At 46.2% G+C, this 20,894-nt stretch overlaps 1 protein-coding gene across 2 annotated transcripts in view; it reads left to right on the forward strand.

The window, feature by feature from the left end:
• Nucleotides 1–20,894, forward strand: part of LOC141133740 (placenta-specific gene 8 protein-like) — a 56,821-nt gene that overhangs the window by 26,937 nt on the left and 8,990 nt on the right. For both annotated transcript variants that reach the window (XM_073623274.1, XM_073623273.1), the window contains exons 2-3: nt 8,258–8,378; nt 12,898–13,076. In XM_073623274.1, the coding sequence (XP_073479375.1) occupies nt 8,267–8,378; nt 12,898–13,076 (291 nt within the window). In that variant the 5' untranslated portion in view covers nt 8,258–8,266. The remainder of the gene's footprint in view (nt 1–8,257; nt 8,379–12,897; nt 13,077–20,894) is intronic.

A 20,894-nucleotide genomic window follows, 5' to 3' on the forward strand; every position in this document is an offset into this window, starting at 1 on the left:
TGTAACCAGGTGGAGGGGAGGACAGGGTATATGTAGCCCGGTGGAGGGGAGGACAGGGTATATGTAGCCAGGTGGAGGGGAGGACAGGGTGGGAGCAGCCAGGTGGAGGGGAGGACAGGGTGGATGTAACCAGGTGGAGGGGAGGACAGGGTATATGTAGCCAGGTGGAGGGGAGGACAGGGTGGGAGCAGCCAGGTGGAGGGGAGGACAGGGTGGATGTAACCAGGTGGAGGGGAGGACAGGGTAGATTCAGCCAGGTGGAGGAGAAGACAGGGTAGATACAGCCAGGTGGAGGGGGAAAAGGGTAGGAGCAGCCAGGTGGAGGGGAGGAAAGGGTGGATGTAGCCAGTGATAAGGTCCTGTACCTCTATGGAAGTCTGCATCCCGCCCCCCTCATCCCCCTTTCTCCCCCACCAGGAGGTAAGTTCTTACCTTGGAGGATAATAATAGAATCACTGGCTCCCTCCACCCGACAGCCTCATGGTCCCTCTTCTCCTCTCTTCCTCTTTCCCCTTCCGCTTGGCATGCTGTGGGCTGCAGTCCTCTCAGGGAATCATCCTGGGGCCTGCTGGTATCCGGGACTACATGTCCCATAATCCTCTTGCTGCTAGTTTCCCAGCCATAGCAGCGGTGTGTTCAGAGAAAAGTGTGAGAATGAGCAGAGATTGTAACAGATGAAGGAAAGAGCCTGTGCCAGTACCAGCCAGAGGGTGGATACCACAGCAACGGCGACAGTATGGATGAGGGGGGTAAGGAAGTGGCTTCACATGGTGGCCCCAGTATTACCCCTGTCTCAGGATCTGTCATGCCTGAGTCAGTATCTGTCCCCCTCCCTCCCCAGCAGCCTGGGTCATCTGAGGAGGAGGTTGGGGAAAATGGCAGATTGCTGCAGGCCATTACAGAAATGGAATCTGGTTCCTGTGAATATGATTGGTCATTTGTGCGTCCAGAATTGCTGGATCTGTTTTGGGAGCGGTATGAGCATGTATATAGGGGCAAGCCGGACTGGAAGAGGCTTGTCCCCAAAGTTGTCTCATGTCAGCCCTTGATTAAGAATGTGACTATCCTGACAAGGAATGAGTCTATCCCCCCGAGGATTTATGGATCTGGTTGAGGAGGTTTGGTGAAATGTTGTGTCCTCTAAAAAAGATTGTGGATGATAGAGGAATCTGGACGGGTGGGTGGTCGGTGTCAATGAGGTTGAGTGTGTGTGTGGCAATGTGGTCCAGCATTTGCCCTCCTCTGCCTTCATTGGTAGAGCTAGGATTACTGTCTTCTACCCTGGTCAACCTAAGGTGTGCCATAAATGTAGAGTCAAGGGACATTTCTCCTCTAACTGTCCAGAACAGAAGTGCTCTTTGTGTCAGGAACTGGGGCATCTGGCCAAGGATTGTAACATCATTAAATGTAACTGAGGCTTTGCAATAAGCCAGAGCTAGTGGAGGAATTATTCTGTCTGGATAGAGAAGAGTGTGGGTTGATGGAGGTTGTACCAGGGAATCCTAGTGTCTCTGTCCCGTCAGAATCTGTGTCTGTGAGGTCCTCTGTGGTGTCAGTCCCCCCCCCAGTCTGTGGCTCCCCAGTCAGTGTCAGAAAGTGTGGTTGTCAAGTCTATGTCTGCACCTATTGTATTTCCTAGTGTAGTGAAGGCAGTGGAGGGTGCTGGACCAGCGTGTATGGTGGTGCCAACCCCTCCTCCTTGGCATGGCATGGTGAGGGATGGATTGGATGATGGTGGAGGGGGGAATCGCATCTTGATGGCGATTAGATCTCAAAAGGTTTCTCAGCCTGGATTGTGTTTAAAGCGGGGGTCCACCCACACCGCCAAAAAAAAAAAAAATATTAAAAGTCAGCAGCTACAAATACTGCAGCTGCTGACTTTTAATACATGGCCACTTACCTGTCCCAGGGTCCAGCGATGCCGGCAGGCGACGCCGAGAACCCGCTCGGTTCTCGGCAGCTGCCGCCGCCATCCTGGGTGAGGGAATCAGGAAGTGAAGCGTTGCGGCTTCACTTTCTGTTTCCCTACTGCGCATGCGCGAGTCGCGCTGCGCGTCCCAAGTGGTCCCCGCTCTCTCCTGGGAGCTGTGTTTTTCCCAGGAGACAGCGCGGTGGGGACGGGAAGAGGCGTAGACTCCCGTGGGAGTCTATGCCGGAAGTGGGTGCAAATACCTGTCTTAGACAGGTATCTGCACCCCCCTCCCCCCTGAAAGGTGCCAAATGTGACACCGGATGGGGGGGAGGGTTCCGAAAAGCGGAAGTTCCATTTTTGTGTGGAACTCTGCTTTAAGTTGAGGTTCGTGGTTCTGTAGTCTCTTTTTTGTTGTCATTAAAATATGTTTCTTTCTATGTTATCTTGTGAGGAAGTGGTTTTCTTTACTTGCTGATGTAAGCACGCTTGTTTTTGTTTAGTTGTTGTTTATTTTTGTGTAAATGTTTTTATTAATAAGCTGTATGTTTGTATCTTTTTTAATAAAAAAAAAAGTACACTCTAATGTCCTCCCCACAGTCACACATTATTATTATTATAGATTATATATATAAATACTACTTCTTTGAAGCTGCACCCAGTGAGACACGGCTGGGCCCCGGAGATTGCAGGCAGATGGGTGTTGTAATGATCTGTTTGCACCAGCATTGAACTTGCGGAGCTCGGGCAGTTCATTTTTCTTCCTCTTGCACTACAGGAAGATTGTGCTGCAAGTTCTCATATCTGACCTCTTTAGTCCCCTTTATCGGGAGATCAGAAATCTCCCCCCACCCCTGCTTGTTCAATGGGTTCTATCTCCTGCCTGGCTGCTCTGTTTTCACAAGGGGGGGGGGGGGGTTCTGGAATTTGACCTCTGGCTATTTATTGAACGTTGTTTTCCATCTGCTGTCCTCCACCTTCAGCCAGTACAGGGTCCTTCTATAACCAATGTATAAATATTTGTAAGGTCATTGAAGACCAGTTAGAGAAGTGCTACTGTGTGTGTGGGTGTGTGTGTGTGGGGGGGTCATTTATTAAAGGGGTACCCCACATTTGTCTTCCTCTAAGGCACATGTGTCAGGGTGGCCCTAGCACCTCTTCTGCAGCTGCGACACCCCCTTGTCTCTGCCCACATCTTGTCTCAGCAGTTGACAGCAAAGAGGAGGACAGAACTCCTCCACCAGATCCTGCACTTCTCCATGCAGCTGTGAAGAGGCTCATGTCTTCTCCCCCCCCCATATCACCAGATTGCAGCAGAGAAGAGGACATAACTCCTCTGCCAGATCCTGCGCTTCTCCATGCAGCTGCAGAGAGGCTCGTCTCCCCCCCTCAATCTCAGCAGTTGGCAGCAGGGAGGAGGACAGAACCCCTCCACCAGATCCTGCATTTCTCTGTGCAGCCTCAGGGAAAACTGTCTCTGCCCACCCCCCCCATCTCAGCAGATGGCAGCAGAGAAGAGGAAAGAACTCCTCTGCCAGATCCTGCGCTTCTCCATGCAGCTGCAGAGAGGCTCGTCTCCCCCCCTCAATCTCAGCAGTTGGCAGCAGAGAGGAGGACAGAACTCCTCCACCAGATCCTGCATTTCTCTGTGTAGCCTCAGGGAAAACTGTCTCTGCCCCCCCCCCCATCTCAGCAAATGGCAGCAGAGAAGAGGACAGAACTCCTCTGCCACATCCTGCACTTCTCCATGCAGCTGCAGAGAGGCCCATCCCCCCCATATCAGTAGTTGGTAGCAGAGAGGAGGATAGAACTCCTCCACCAGATCCCTCACTTCTCCATGCAGCAAAGTAATACACAACAAAGTAATACACAACAAAGTAATACACAACAAAGTAATACACAACAAGGTAATACACAACAAAGTAATACACAACAAAGTAATACACAACAAGGTAATACACAACAAGGTAATACACAACAAAGTAATACACAACAAAGTAATACACAACAAGGTAATACACAACAAAGTAATACACAACAAAGTAATACACAACAAAGTAATACACAACAAGGTAATACACAACAAGGTAATACACAACAAAGTCATAGAACAGTTTTTAATATATGGTACATACTATATATAGTGCTGAGGAGCTTACAATCTAAGGTCCCTCACTGACATTCCTACACATACTGGGGATAAATGACCTCCCAGCACGTCTATGGAGGGAGACCAGATCACCGGGAGGAAGCCCCCACCGGCAGAACGTGCAGATAGTGCAGATAGTGCTGCCATGCGGAAGTGCTAACCACTTAACCACTGTGCTGCAAGTGTGTCTTGCTTTAAGCCCTTATTAACCCTTCATTATAATAACAAGCCTTAACTAACGCCTCCTTCCTCTCTTCCTCTTCTTTCTTTGTTTTTTTTTTTAACTATCTTTTTTTTACATTTCTTTTTGTGTTTTGCTCACTGTTATTTTTTTTTTTTTTTACTTTCAAACTAAAACAAATCTTTATTTGATTTGTAAATTACTGTACCGGAATCATAATTTTAGTGACATTTTAACCGGTTCCCGACCGGCTCACACGTACTTTTATACTGCGGCACAAAGGTACGGGTGAAAGTAGAAGAAATGGCCGCACACCACTGTAGATCAAAATCTTTTTTATTTGGACATCCCAAAAAAAAAACTACAGGAATCAGATAGCTGGGTATCTCGCACAACAATGGTATGGGTACGCGGTCCCCTTTAAGAGCCGCCAGAGGGCGCACGTGCACCCCTGCGTGGCGGGACCCGATGCACGTGGGCGGCGAGCGCGATCGTGGGCACGAGCGATAGCACGGGGATGTGTGTGTGTAAACACGCAAATCCCTGTTCTGTCAGGGGAGAGGAGACATATCGTTTGTTCCTACTAAGTAGTACAACGATATGTCTCCTCCCCCCAGTCAGTCCTATCCACATACAGTTTGAGGAACACACATTTAACCCCTTGATCGCCCCCTAGTGTTAACCCCTTCCCTGCCAGTGAAATTTACACAGTAATCATTGCATATTTATAGCTCTGATCGCTGTATAAGTGTCAATGGTCCCAAAAATGTGTCAAGAGTGTCCGATCTGTCCATCACAATGTCGCAGTACCGCTAAAAATCGCAGATCACCGCCATTACTAGTAAAAAAAAAAAAAAAAATTATAAAAATGTCATAAATCTATCCCCTATTTTGTAGACGCGATAACTTTTGTGCAAACCAATCAATATACGCTTATTGCGCTTTTTTTTTTTTTTTTTTTTACCAAAAATATGTAGAAGAATACATATCAGCCTAAACAGAGGAAAAACGTCACACGACCGCGCAATTAAAGCGACGCAGTGCCGAATTTTAAAAAGTGCTCTGGTCAGGAAGGGGGTAAATTCTTCCGGGGCTGAAGCGGTTATACATCATTACTTTGTCATTTAACCACTTGCCGACCAGCCACCGCCATTATACTGCGGCATGTCGGCTTGTTCCCGCGAATCGCCGCAGCTGTACGTCGGCTTCCTTAAAGAGCCACAGCAGGCACGCACACCCGCTGTACGGCAGGGGGAACCGATGCACGTGGCTGGCGGCCGAGATGTCCGCCGGCCACCCGCCCTCGCTCCTCAGAGAGCCAGAACGGGGATCTGTCAATGTAAACAGACAGATCCCCATTCTGACAGGGGAGGAGAGAGAGATCTGCTGTTCCTAATGATCAGGAACAGCAATCTCTCTCTACTCCCAGTCAGTCCCCTCCCCCTACAGTTAGAAACACCTCCCAGAGAACACAGTTAACCCCTTGATCGCCCACCTAGTGTTAACCCCTTCCCTGCCAGGGACATTTACACAGTAATCAGAGCATTTTTATAGTACTGATCGCTGTATAAATATCAATGGTCTCAAAAAAGTGTCCGATCTGTCTGCCTCAATGTCGCAGTCCTGCTAAAAATCGCAGATAGCCGCCATTACTAGTAAAAAAAGAAAAATAATAAAAATACCATAAATCTATCCCTGTATTTTGTAGATGCTATAACCTTTGTGCAAACCAATCAATATACGCTTATTGCGATCTTTTTAATTTTTTTCTCCAAAAATATGAAGAAGAATATATATCTGCCTAAACTGATGAAGAAATTAGCTTTTTTAGAATTTTTTGGGGGGGATATTTATTGTAGCAAAAAGTAAAAAACATTTTTTTTTTTCCAAAATTGACGCTCTTCTTTTTGTTTATAGCACAAAAAATAAAAACCGCAGAAGTGATCAAATACCACCAAAAGAAAGCTCTATTTTTTGGAAAAAAAGGACATCAATTTTGTTTGGGTACAACGTCCCACGACCGCGCAATTGTCAGTTGAAGCAACACAGCAGTGCTGCATTGCAAAAAATGGCCCGGTCATTAAGTGGGCAAATCCCTCTGGTCCTTAAGTGTTTTAATTTCTTTTTATTAACTGTAAATATTTTTTTTCTTTTTTTTCTTTTGCTTACTGTTAATTTTTTTATTATTTTTATTACTTTCAAACTAAAACAAATCTTTATTTGATTTGTAAATAACTGTACCAGAATCATCATTTTAGTGACATTTTAATTAACAATACGTCATTACTTTGACATTTAATACTGGTGTTATGGATAGTATTGTTTTTTTTTACTATGGGCGATTCTGCATCGGATAAATGTAGTCCTGTTGGCGCATTCACCACTGGATCACTTTTAGACGCGCGGGAGAAGTGCCTCCTCCCCCCCTCAAGCGGCTTTACAATAGTTTCTGGGCTTATCAGAGCTGTCGGTAAAGCCCGGAAGCGGTCCGATGTGGCCGTTTGCTGGGCAGGAAGTCGAGTGAGGGCATGCCCCCCCTGCTCATCTTTATGCCCTTGGAGGACCAGAGCGACCTCTGATGTCACTTCCAGTTCTCGGGCCAAAATATATATATATTTTTTAAGTCAAACTGCAAAAACTTTTTTTTTTTTTTGCTTTTAACCGCTTGCCGACCAGCCGCCGCAGTTTTACTGCGGCAGAATGGCACGGGCAGGCGAATCGATGTCGTGTTATGTGGCTCCTTAAGGTGGCCACTAGGGGCGCATGCCCGCAGCTCGCCCCCGGAGCCCATGCGAGTGCCCAGCGGCCTCGATGACTGGGCACCCGCGATCACTCATAACATGGCGAGAACCAGGATCTCTGTGTGTAAACACAGAGATCCCGTTTCTCTGAGGGCAGAAGTGACAGATCGTCAGTTCATACAAAGTATAAACAGCGATCTGTCATCTCCCCTAGTCAGTCCCCTCCCCCCTTCAGTTAGAACACACACTAGGGAACACATTAACCCCTTGATCGCCCCCCTAGTGTTTACCCCTTCCCTGCCAGTGACATTTTTACAGTAATCAATGCATTTTGATCGCTGTATTAATGCCAATGGTCCCAAAAATGTGTCATAACTGTCTGACGTGTCCGCCATAATGTCGCAGTCACGATAAATATTGCAGATCGCCGCCATTAATAGTAAAAAAAAAAAATAATAATAATAAAAATGCTATAAATCTATCCCTTATTTTGTAGACGCTATAACTTTTGCGCAAACCAATCAATAAACGCTTATTGCGATTTTTATTACCAAAAATATGTCGAAGAATATGTATCGGCCTAAACTGAGGAAGGAAAAAAATGGGGATATTTATAGCAAAAAGTACAAAATATTGTGTTTTTTTTTTCAAAATTGTCGCTCTTTTTTTTGTTTATAGCGCCATCGAATACCGATCAAATACCACCAAAAGAACGCTCTATTTGTGGGAAAGAAAAGACGTCAATTTCGTTTGGGTACAGCGTCGAACGACCGCGCAACTGTCAGTTAAAGCGAAGCAGTATCTAATCGCAAAAAGTGCTCTGGTCAGGAAGGGGGTGAAATCTTCCGGGGCTGAAGCAGTTAAAGGTCTTTTTGACCCCCAGATCTCTCAATAAAGAGGACCTGTCCTCCTTATCTCTATTACAGGGGATGTTTGCATTCCTTGTAATAGAAATAAAAGTGATAAAAAAAATAAAGGTAAAGTGTAAAAATAAAAAAAAATAAAAAGTAAATTAAATAAATAAAAAAAAAATTAAAGCACTCCATCCCTCTGTGCCCGTGCGCAGAAGCGACGCATACGTAAGTTGTCCCCGCATATGTAAACGGTGTTCAGACCACACATGTGAGGTACTGTACATGGATTGCAGAAATTCTGCTAATTGGTATCTACATGGGCATCCTAATTTTCTGGCCTTGAAACCGTCACTAGAATTGAAGCAATATAATCATTGTGTTTCCTTATATAGTTGTAAATCTTTCTTTTTTTTCTCTGTACAGGATTAGGAGATGCAGACGGTTGTCACTCAGCCTGGGGTGGTCACCACGCAGACGGTGACCATCAGCCAGGGGCCCCGATGGAGCAGCGATTTGTGTGACTGCTGCGAGGACTGCGGCATCTGTACGTAACTTCTCACCCTGCGCCCTTCAGAAGGCGTCACTCACTTTACAAAGTATCTAAAGATTCCACTAGAGGGCGCCTGACACCGAAATCCTGTATATTGGGTGCCCTGTAGTGGTCTCTGCATAGGAATATACCAAAGTCTCACTTAGACCCCTTTCACACTGAGGTCGTTTTCAGGAGTTTTAGCGCTAGAAATACCGCTTGTAAACTGCCTCCCATGCCGCCCAAATGTAAAAGCCAGAGTGCTTTCACACTGGAGGCGGTGCGTTTGCGGGACGTTAGAAAAATGTCCTGCAAGCAGCACCTTCGGGGCGGTCTGGGAGCGCTGTAACTTTTTATTATTATTATTATTATTTATTATTAATTTGTTCCGTTCCATTCGTTTAGATGCGGCATTCGTTATTTCGGATAATTCGTAACTTTGGATAAATTCGTATTTGTTACCTTTACTAACAGCCAAATTTGAAAGGAAATTGCAATACCTATAATTTAATAGTTAGTAATAGTTATTATTATTAGTTTGTTAGTTATTATTTCGGATTTTTGAATTTTCGGGTTTTCGTTCTCATTTTCGGATTTTCGTTATACCTATAATTAAATTATTATTATAATATTATATAATATAATATATTATATTATTAATTATATGCTAAAACCTATAATTTAATAGTTATCATTAGTTAATAAGTTAGTTATTCTTTCGAATTTTTGGATTTTCTTTCTTATTTTCAGATTTTTGAATTTTTGAATTTATGAATTTTCAATTTACGAATTGCGGACATAACGATTGACCCGAAAAACGAAAAAAAAAATGAATGAAATGGAAACAAACTAATTTTTCTGCAGTGCACATGTCTACTGAAAAGCGTTTCGGAAGCGCAGCAACATGGGCGGTTTTAGCCCTTTCTTCGGCTGCTAGCGGGGGGTTAAAAGTGCCCCGCTAGTGGCCGAAAAGCGCTAACGTTCCATTAGTTTTAGCGGCACTTTAGCACTAACGCACGGGCGGCCCCAGTGTGAAAGGGGTCTAAAAGAGACCGTATCATCAAATTAAAAAAAAATTGCAGGTAAAAACATAAAATATTTAACATTTTTTTCTTGCAGCATTTTCTATTTCATAAACATGTTGTGTATTCCTCCTGCAATGGGCCATTGAGCTTGATAGAGAATTCATCCACTCCAGAAAGTGTCAGTTCAATTGCAGTGCCCCCTCCCTCCTTGCACTTCATAGGTTCATAACCCCTCCCCCTCTCTCCTCTTCAGGGAGTGGCCAATTACTGTCTGTGCTGGGCCAGCTCCTCCTCCCGTCACATCCCTACAAAAACCTTTTATGCAGCTTCCCATGTAAATTGTATGTGCATTTATTGGAAAAAAACAAAAAACAAAAACCTGCAATTGTCTAAGTTAGTGACAAGGTCTCTTCATATGAAGTTTTCAGTTACTAAGGCTGTAGCACCGATCGAACTGACATTTTCCAGGAGTTCCGCTCACAAGACGTCAATCAATAAAACGGCCATACATGGATCAAAATGTTTCCGGTTCCCGCTGGACTGGCTGAATTTCAATTCCATGTATGGCCAGTTTAAGAAAAAGGTCCCCAGTCACGCAATATGTTACTGTAAAGTGTGTAATTATTGTCACCATGTAATCTCTCTCTCTTCTCTCCCCTAACTTTCTCCCTCTCTCCCCTTTTCTCTACAATCTCTCTCACTCTCCAGTATCTTTATACCTCCCTGGTCTCTCTCTTTCTGTCCAATCTACCTTTCTACCTCCCCATCCCCCATCTCTCTCTCCTCGATCCCTCCTTTACCCCTCCGATCTCTCTGTTCCTAATATCTTTTTGTACCTCCGATCTCGCTCTCTCTCCCCCCTCTCCCCACCATATCTCTGATCTCTCTCTCCCCCCCCCTGTACCTCTAATCTCTCTCCCCCCCCTTACCTCTAATCTCTCTCTCCCCCCTCTGTACCTCTAATCTCTCTCTCTCTCCCCCTCCGTACCACTAATCTCTCCCCCCCCCCCCCTCTGTACCTCTAATCTTTCTCTCCCCCCCTCTGTACCTCTAATCTTTCTCTCCCCCCCTCTGTACCTCTAATCTTTCTCTCCCCCCTCTGTACCTCTGATCTCTCTCCCCCTCCGTACCTCTAATCTCTCTCTCTCTCCCCCCCTCCGTACTTCTAATCTCTCTCTCTCTCCCCCTTCGTACTTCTAATCTCTCTCTCCCTCCATACCTCTAATCTCTCTCTCTTCCTCCATATCTCTGATCTCTCTCTCTCCCCCTCCGTACCTCTAATCTCTCTCTCCCCCCCCATACCTCTAATCTCTCTCCCCCCCTCTTACCTCTAATCTCTCTCTCCCCCCTCTGTACCTCTAATCTCTCTCTCTCTCCCCCTCCGTACCACTAATCTCTCTTTCCCCCCCCTCTGTACCTCTAATCTTTCTCTCCCCTCCTCTGTACCTCTAATCTTTCTCTCCCCCCTCTGTACCTCTGATCTCTCTCCCCCTCCGTACCTCTAATCTCTCTCTCTCTCCCCCCTCCGTACTTCTAATCTCTCTCCCCCTCCGTACTTCTAATCTCTCTCTCCCTCCATACCTCTAATCTCTCTCTCTTCCTCCATATCTCTGATCTCTCTCTCTCCCCCTCCGTACCTCTAATCTCTCTCTCTCTCCCCCTCTGTACCTCTAATCTCTCTCTCCCCCCCTCCGTACCTCTAATCTCTCTCTCTCTCCCCCTCCGTACCTCTAATCTCTCTCTCCCCCTCTATACCTCTGATCTCTCTCTCTCCTCTCCCCCGTACCTCTAATCTCTCTCTCCCCCTCCGTACCTCTAAACTCTCTCTCCCCCTCCGTACCTCTAATCTCTCTCTCCCCCTCCATACCTCTAATCTCTCTCTCCCCCTCCGTACCTCTAATCTCTCTCTCCCCCTGTGTACCTCTGATCTCTCTCTCTCTCTCTCCTCTCCCCCGTACCTCTAATCTCTCTCTCTCCCCCTCCATACCTCTAATCTCTCTCTCTCCTCTCCCTCCATACCTCTGATCTCTCTCTCTCCCCCTCCATACCTCCGATCTCTCTCTCTCTCCCCCTCTATACCTCTGATCTCTCTCTCCCCCTCCATACCTCTGATCTCTCTCTCTCCCCCCACATACCTCTGATCTCTCTCTCCCCCTCCATACCTCTGATCTCTCTCCCCCTCCATACCTCTGATCTCCCCTCCATACCTCTGATCTCTCTCTCTCCCCCTCCATACCTCTGATCTCTCTCTCTCCCCCCATACCTCTGATTTCCCCCCACATACCTCTGATCTCTCTCTCCCCCTCCATACCTCTGATCTCCTCCCCATACCTCTGATCGCTCTCTCTCCCCCCTCTGTACCTCTGATCTCCCCCCACCGTACCTCTGATCTTTCTCTCTCCCCCTCCATACCTCTGATCTCTCTCTCCCCCTTCGTGCCTCTGATCTCTCTCTCTCCCCCCTCCATACCTCTGATCTCTCTCTCCCCCCCTCTGTACCTCTGATCTCTCTCTCTCCCCCTCCATACCCCTGATCTCTCTCTCTCCCCCTCCATACCTCTGATCTCTCTCTCCCCCCTTCGTACCTCTGATCTCCCCCCCCTCTCTGTACCTCTGATCTCTCTCTCTCCCCCTCCATACCTCGGATCTCTCTCTCTCTCCCCCTCCGTACCTCTGATCTCTCTCTCCCCCTTCGTGCCTCTGATCTCTCTCTCTCCCCCTCCATACCCCTGATCTCTCTCCCCCGTACCTCTGATCTCTCTCTCTCCCCCTCCATACCCCTGATCTCTCTCTCCCCCCTCCATACCTCTGATCTCTCTCTCCCCCTCTGTACCTCTGATCTCTCTCTCTCTCTCCCCCTCCATACCTCTGATCTTTCTCTCTCCCCCTCTGTACCTCTGATCTCTCTCTCCCCCCCTCTGTACCTCTGATCTCTCTCTCCCCCTCCATACCTCGGATCTCTCTCTCTCTCCCCCTCCATACCCCTGATCTCTCTCCCCCCCTCTGTACCTCTGATCTCTCTCTCCCCCTCCGTACCTCGGATCTCTCTCTCTCCCCCTCCATACCTCGGATCTCTCTCTCTCCCCCTCCATACCTCGGATCTCTCTCTCTCCCCCTCCATACCTCGGATCTCTCTCTCACTCCCCCTCTATACCTCTGATCTCTCTCTCTCTCCCCCTCTATACCTCTGATCTCTCTCTTTCCCCCTCCATACCTCTGATCTCTATCCCCCTCTATACCTCTGATCCCCCCCCCATATCTCTGATCTCTCTCTCCCCACTGTACCTCTGATCTCCCCCCCATACCTCTGATCTCTCTCTCTGCCCCCCCTCCTTACCTCTGATCTCTCTCTTTCCCCTCCATACCTCTGTATTGGATTACCTTGTAACTGTACCATCTCCCATTATTTTGAAGTGTTTTTCCAACTGTTGGTGCTATATAAACCCTGTATAATAATAATGATAATAATCACTCTCTCCTCTCTCACCCCTCCCTGGTCTCTCTTGGCAGGCTGCTGTGCTCTCTGGTGCTTCCCCTGTATGCAATGTAACACAGTCAGTGAATTTGGAGAGTGTTATTGTCTGCCGTTGATGGATCCGATGTGCATGGGATACGTTGGCTGTAGTGGGGTCTGCCCTCCTATTACTATTGCCATGAGAGCCGCTGTCCGGGAGAGACACAATATTCATGTAAGTCCAATGCAGGCTGAGGAAGTATCTCTGTGTCTAGACCTTACACTAGTTTCATTTCTGATACAAGTCTAATGGCCCATCCCATGATCTGGGTCACTGCCGCCATACTGGAGGGTGGTCCTCAGGTTTTTGTAGCCAACAAATGTGGTGCCATAGTTGATCAGGGATGTGTGTTTTAGGAGTCATTTTGGTGTCATCGAGGTATAGGGAGTCACTATTAGTGATGAGCTGAATGTACCTGGGTTCCGTTCTAGCAAAGTTCAGCAAACTTTATAGAAGTTCGGATGCTGAATCTGAACACCATTGAAGTCAATAAGTGCGGAATCTTACAAATTAGTAATGGACATTAAAACATAAGCAAGGGATTGTCAAACAAAATGCAAGGGGGGCTACTTAACCACTTGCCTATTGAACACTTTCACCCCCTTCCTGCCCAGGCCAATCTTCAGCTTTCAGCGCTGTCACACTTTGAATGACAATTGGGCGGTCATACAACACTGTACCCAAATGACAGTTTTATAATTTTTTTTCACACAAATAGAGCTTTCTTTTGGTGGTATTTGATCACCACTGGGGGTTTTTATGTTTTGGTAAATAAACAAAAAAGTCCGAAAAATTTGAAGAAGAAAAAAAAAGTTTTTCATATTTTGTTGTAAAATGTTGCAAAGAAAGAAATTTTTCTCCTTTACTGAGGTGCGCTGATGGACACTGATGAGGCTGTATTGATGGGCGCTGATGAGTACTGAAGGGCAGCAATGATAGCTGGCACTGATGGGCACTGATAGGTGGCACTGATGGGCACTGACAGGTGACACTGATGGGCACTGATAGGTGGCACTGATGGGCACTGACAGGCGACACTGATGGGCAATGATAGGCAGCACTGAAGGGCACTGATAGGTGGCACGGATGGGCGCTGATGAGGTGGCACTGATAGGTGGCACTGATGGGCACTGATAGGCAGCACTTAAGGGCACTGATAGGTAACACTGATGGGCACTGATAGGCAGCACTGAAGGGCACTGATAGGTGGCATGGATGGGTGCTGATGAGGTGGCACTGATAGGTGGCACTGATGGGCACTGATAGACGGCACTGAAGGGCACTGATAGGTAACACTCATGTGCACTGATAGGCAGCACTGATGGGCACTAATAGGTGGCACTGAAGAGCACTGATAGGTAGCACTGAAGGGCACGGATAGGTAACACTGATGGGCACTGATAGGCAGCACTGAAGGGCACTGATAGGTGGCACGGATGGGTGCTGATGAGGTAGCACTGATAGGCAGTACTGATGGGCACTGATAGGCGGCACTGAAGAGCACCGATAGGAAGCACTGAAGGGCATAGGTGTCACGGATGGGCACTGATAAGTGGCACTGATGGGCACTGATAGGCAACACTAATAGGTGGCACTGATGGGCACTGATAGGCAGCACTGAAGGGCACTGATAGGTGGCACGGTTGGGTGCTGATGAGGTGGCACTGAAAGGTGGCACTGATGGGCACTGATAGGCGGCACTGAAGAGCACTGATAGGTAGCACTGATAGGCAGCACTGAAGGGCACTGATAGGTGTCACGGATGGGTACTGATGGGCCCTGATAGGCAGCACTAATAGGCTAATAGGTGGCACTGATGGGCACTGATAGGTGGCACTGATTGGCAGCACTGGTGGGCACTGTTGGGACTGCACTGATAATCAGGACACTTATCGGCTTATCGGTTATCGGCTTTCCTCACTCTGTGTAAGGAAGGAATGCTGATACCCGGCTTGTGTTTACTACGTGATCATCTGTGATTGGACACCGATGATCACGTGGTAAAGAGTCGCTGTGATTGGCTCCTAACCCCGCTCTGTGATCAGCTGTGTCGTAAGGACGGGACAATCACAGAGGGTGCTGCCCGTGTGGCACAGCGGGAGTGCGGAAAGCGCGATCACGGGAGGACATCATATGACGCCCTCCCGGCAATGTGAGACTGCGCTGTAGCCGTCATTCGCCTATAGCGTGGTCAGGAACTGGTTAAAGGCAAGCATTAAAAATGCTAATTTCTTTTAAATCCTATGTCTGGGGGACTCCCTAAACCTGCCTGTGACATCTGTATGATGTATACAAACCTGACATTTCAATTGCTGATAAATGACAACTCCCACCCCCATTGTTCTTTTTGTAAATGAAGTGACCAGGTATTCCCTTCATCCTTACCAGACCCTTATCTTCATCAAGCTGGCCATAGACAGATCGAAGTTTGGCTGGTTCAGCAGGAACTGGCTAAATTTTGATCCATCTATGGGCAGGCTGGTTATACTGAAGTCAATCCAGGTTAGGTTTGCTTTGCCTGATCACTACCCCCCCACCCCCCACCCCCCGTGAACCCCACCTTTCACCTACTGTCTGGGGCCCCCCTGTGTACCCCTTCCCTCACAGCATTGCCGGCTTCCCTCCTTTCATTCTCCCTCCTGTTGGCAGCTGCTAAGGGGCACATAGGGGGATCATTTCATTTTAGCCCTTTCCTTTCCTGAAAACACAGTGAGTGATCGGTGCTGATCACTCCTGTGTTCATTCATTGCGAAAGCATAATAAACCGTGTTTACTATGCTTCAGTTTGTGAATGAACAGGACGCCTCTAGACACTTTGCATTCATTCATCTGCGCATCTGAGGCTGTAGAGAAGGGGATTGAGGAATTTACGTCTTCATTCCTTTTCATTCCCTTTCTCTGTTCCAAAAGTGAAACATCACCAAAGCTCCCCCTCCAACAAGGCAGTTATAAAAATACAATTCTAATAAATAAAGTAAAAAAATAAAAATGTAGGGGTCCGTTTACTCTCTGATAGAGCTGTCAGCGTTTAAAATCGATTGACAGGGGGTGGGAGGAGGTCCTTTTAGGTAGGTTGTGCGGGGCCCCATGCAGCCCTGGATGGAGGGAGTGATGTATTGGTGGTAAAGAATGAAAAGTATGTAGAAAGAGAAGGGGTATTTTCCGTAGGATAGTGACCACAGACTAACACATGTGTCCCAGCATTTCAATATTTTATCTCACAAAATCTGAATACAAAAAAGTTATTTGAACGCTATCAGCTTCCTCCCTGTACAGTCCCATGGAGCAATCTCTACATTTCTGCTATCTGATTTTTGTATTCAGCAATAAATTTGTCATTGCTTAAGAGAAGAAAGCAATACATTTGATTTTTTTTTAGGAGAAACAAGTCTTACTTTTGGCTTGAGAAGCAGTACCCCTGAACAGGACCTGTCAATAGATGATGATGATGATGATCTGGGTTCTGGACCTGTCAATAGATGATGATGATGAGCTGGGTTCTGGACCTGTCAATAGATGATTATGATGAGCTGGGTTCTGGACCTGTAAATAGATGATGCTGATGATCTGGGTTGTGGACCTATCAATAGATGATGGTCTGGGTTGTGGACTTATTAATAGATGATGGTCTGGGGTGTGGACCTGTCAATAGCTGATGATGATGATCTGGGTTGTGCACCTTTCAATAGATTATGATGATGATCTGGGTTCTGGACCTGTCAATAGATGATGATGATGATGATCTGGTTTGTGGACCTGTCAATAAATGATAATGATGATATGGGTTATGGACCTGTCAATAGATGATGATGATGATGATCTGGGTTGTGGACCTGTCAATAGATGATGATGATGATCTGGGTTCTGGACCTGTCAATAGATGATGATGATGATCTGGTTTGTGGACCTGTCAATAAATGATAATAATGATATGGGTTATGGACCTGTCAATAGATGATGATGATGATGATGATGATGATGATCTGGGTTCTGGGCCTGTCAATAGATCATGATGATGATCTGGGTTCTGGACCTGTCAATAGATGATGACGATGATCTGGGTTCTGGACCTCTCAATAGATGATAATGATGATCTGGGTTCTGGACCTGTCAATAGATGATGATGATGATGATCTGGGTTGTGGACCTATCAATAGATGATGGTCTGGGTTGTGGACCTATCAATAGATGATGGTCTGGGTTGTGGACCTGTCAATAGCTGATGATGATGATCTGGGTTGTGCACCTTTCAATAGATTATGATGATGATCTGGGTTCTGGACCTGTCAATAGATGATGATGATGATGATCTGGTTTGTGGACCTGTCAATAAATGATAATGATGATATGGGTTATGGACCTGTCAATAGATGATGATGATGATGATCTGGGTTGTGGACCTGTCAATAGATGATGATGATGATCTGGGTTCTGGACCTGTCAATAGATGATGATGATGATCTGGTTTGTGGACCTGTCAATAAATGATAATAATGATATGGGTTATGGACCTGTCAATAGATGATGATGATGATGATGATGATGATGATGATGATGATCTGGGTTCTGGGCCTGTCAATAGATCATGATGATGATCTGGGTTCTGGACCTGTCAATAGATGATGACGATGATCTGGGTTCTGGACCTCTCAATAGATGATAATGATGATCTGGGTTCTGGACCTGTCAATAGATGATGATGATGATGATCTGGGTTCTGGACCTGTCAATAGATGATGACGATGATCTGGGTTCTGGACCTCTCAATAGATGATGATGATGATCTGGGTTCTGGACCTGTCAATAGATGATGATGATGATGATCTCGGTTCTGGACCTGTCAATAGATGATGATGATGATCTGGGTTCTGGACCTGTCAATAGATTATGATGATGATCTGGGTTGTGGACCTGTCAATAGATGATGATGATGATCTGGGTTGTGGACCTGTCAATAGATGATGATGATCTGGATTCTGTACCTGTCAATAGATGATGGTCATGATGATCTGGGTTCTGGACCTGTCAATAGATGATGAGGATCTGGGTTCTGGACCTGTCAATAGATGATGATGATGATGATGATGATGATGATCTGGTTTCTCTGGGTTGCAGGAAATTGAACCAAAGGTGGGAGAGGGTGCTGGGTATGGGATACACCAGGCTCCTCAGAGATAGTTCTTCTGCTAAGTATCAGGATACAGTTCCCTTGAAGAGACTAAGAGAAGGACAGAGGTAAGGAACCCATAGAAGAAGAACTATATGGCTCAGATGTCCCAATAGTACACGGTCACCAGGATCTTGCAGAACAGTTGATACTCACGAGGCCATGGAGCAGCTGTGCCCATTCTCTAGATGCCTTCTAGTGAGGTTTTAACCACTTCTTGACTGTGTTATAGCCAAAAGATGGCTACAGTGTGGTTGTCCAGTTCTTGGAGGGCATCCAGGGGCATCCACCCAAAACCACACACCCCCATGTGCCCCCTCGATCGCACATCTGCCGTGCTCTGTGATCGCTGTATCCTTCAGACACAGCTGATCACAAATCAAGGTAAAGGGCCAATCATAGCAGCCCTTTATCACGTGATCAACTGTGTCCAATCACAGCTGACAACATGTAAACCATGTAAACAAACTTGCAAGTTATCGGCAATCCTTTCCTCATACGCTGTCACAGCGTAAGGCGAAGAGAGCAAGTAACCGGCAAGTGTGACAGGGGACATTTACACTGATAATCAGGTCACTGATCATTAGAGTCCTAGTTATCAGTGCAGCCCCAACAGTGCCAATTAGTGCCCATCAGTTCCCCCTATCGGTGTCCCCTATCAGTGCCTACTCATTAGTGCTGCCTCATCAGTGCATCCTCATCGGTGCCCATGAGTGCAGGCTCATCAGTGCCCATCAGTGCTGCCTATCAGTGCCCACCAGTGCAGTCTCATCAGTGCACAGCAGTGCTGTCCCATCAGTGCAGGCTCATCAGTGCCAATTAGTGCTGTCTCATCAGTGCCCATCACTGCAGCCTCATCAGTGCCCATCAGTGCTGCCTATCAGTGCACAGCAGTGCTGTCTCATCAGTGCTCATCAGTGCAGCCTCATCAGTCCCCATCAGTGCAGGCTCATCAGTGCCCATCAGTGCTGCCTATCAGTGCACAGCAGTGCAGCCTCATTAGTGCACATAGTTTCATAGTAGGTAAGGTTGAATAAAGACAATAGTCCATCCAGTTCAACCTCTGTAGACACACATGTGTCAGTGTCTATAATTATTTCCCATATGCCTGTATGTTGTGTTCTTTAAGATGCACATCCAAGAGTCTCTTAAAAATATCCATACTCCCCGCAGCCACCACCAATTGTGGAAGAGAGTTCCACATCCTTATTGCCCTGACAGTGAAAAACTCCCTGTGCAGTTTAAGGTTAAACCGATTCTTCTCCAGTCTCATTATGTGGCCCTGCATCCTCATACAGTTATTTTCCTATGCTGGGATCCCCATTGAGGTATCTGTAAATCGCTATTATATCTCCTCTCAAGCGTAGTTTCTCCAGCGAGAATAAATTTAGTGTTTGCAGACGTTCCTCATAATTGAGGTCCTCCAGTCCCCTTATTAGTTTAGTTGCCCTTCTTTAGACTCTCTCCAGTTCCAGCACATCCCTTCAGAGGACTGGTAACCAGAACTGGACAGAATACTCCAGATGTGGCCGAACCAGAGTTTTATAAAGTGGTAGGATTATTGTTTTATCTTTGGAGTGAATTCCTTTTTTTATGCATGCTAATATTCTGCCGGCTTTGGTAGCTGCAGCTTGACATTGCATGCTATTGCTCAATCTGTCATCTACTAGGACCCCCAGATCTTTCTCCATCCTTGATTCCCCCATTGGTTCTCCCCCCAGTGAGTAGTTTGTATTTATGTTTTTTGCCCCCCAAGTAAATTACCTTACATTTTTTCCACATTAAACCTCATTTGACACGTAGTTGCCCACTTCATTATTTTGTTCAGGTCTTTCTGTAAAATTTCTATATCCTGTTGTGAAGTTATTGCCCTGCTTAATTTCGTGTCGTCCGCAAAAACTGAGATTGAGCTATTTATCCCATCCTTTATATCCTTTATGAATAAATTGAATAAAATTGGTCCTAAGACAGAACCTTGGGGTACCCCACTTACCACTCCAGACCAGTCTGAGTACACTTCCTTGTATAATGTTAGCAGATTGGTCTGGCAAGAACGTCCTTTCGTAAACCCATGCTGATTACTACTAATGATACTCTTTTCTTCAGTAGATTTTTTGATATAGTGCCTTATCACCCCCTCCAATAATTTGCCAACGATTGATGTTAGGCTGACTGGCCTGTAGTTCCCAGGGATTTGTCTCTGTCCTTTTTTGAATATTGGTACCATATTGGCTTTTCTCCAATCAGCTGGTACCAATCCTGTCAGTATGCTGTCCAAAAAAGATTAGGAACAATGGTCTGGCTATATAAAAATGAAAGTGTGACAACGCTGCAATGATAAAATATATAATGTGCCAGAAAAAAAAAAAAACTTCTAGTGATATTGCAATCTTCTAGTGATAATATAATATACAGAAAATAAAATACAATGATGAGGTCAGTATGTATTGAAAAAAAAGTCCAATAATCAATAATATGGGGAATCCTTCCCAGTGATATTTCTTCTAAAAAAGCTTTATCCTGAGTGCTCCCACCACCGCATGCAATGGCCGCTCACCTCCTTTATGCGACCCCAAGGGGTCAAATACGCCTTTGCACTTAGTGCCAATAAACCCTTCAAGGAATCCTCTGTACTTTTTATTCAGCTCAAACGACACGATCAATGGCCAGCAATATGTCCCATCCACTGTGCTGCTTTCACGTTTAAGACCAGTTGATGTGGAAATACATATAAATGAACAAGAAAAAAAGTGCCTCCTATCGTGCAGTATCTGAGGGGTTAAATAATGAAACCTCTCCACCGAAGCTAGCAATAAACTCACATT

The sequence above is a fragment of the Aquarana catesbeiana genome, linkage group LG03, assembly GCF_042186555.1.
Source record: "Aquarana catesbeiana isolate 2022-GZ linkage group LG03, ASM4218655v1, whole genome shotgun sequence".
In the NCBI taxonomy this organism is placed as follows: domain Eukaryota; kingdom Metazoa; phylum Chordata; class Amphibia; order Anura; family Ranidae; genus Aquarana; species Aquarana catesbeiana.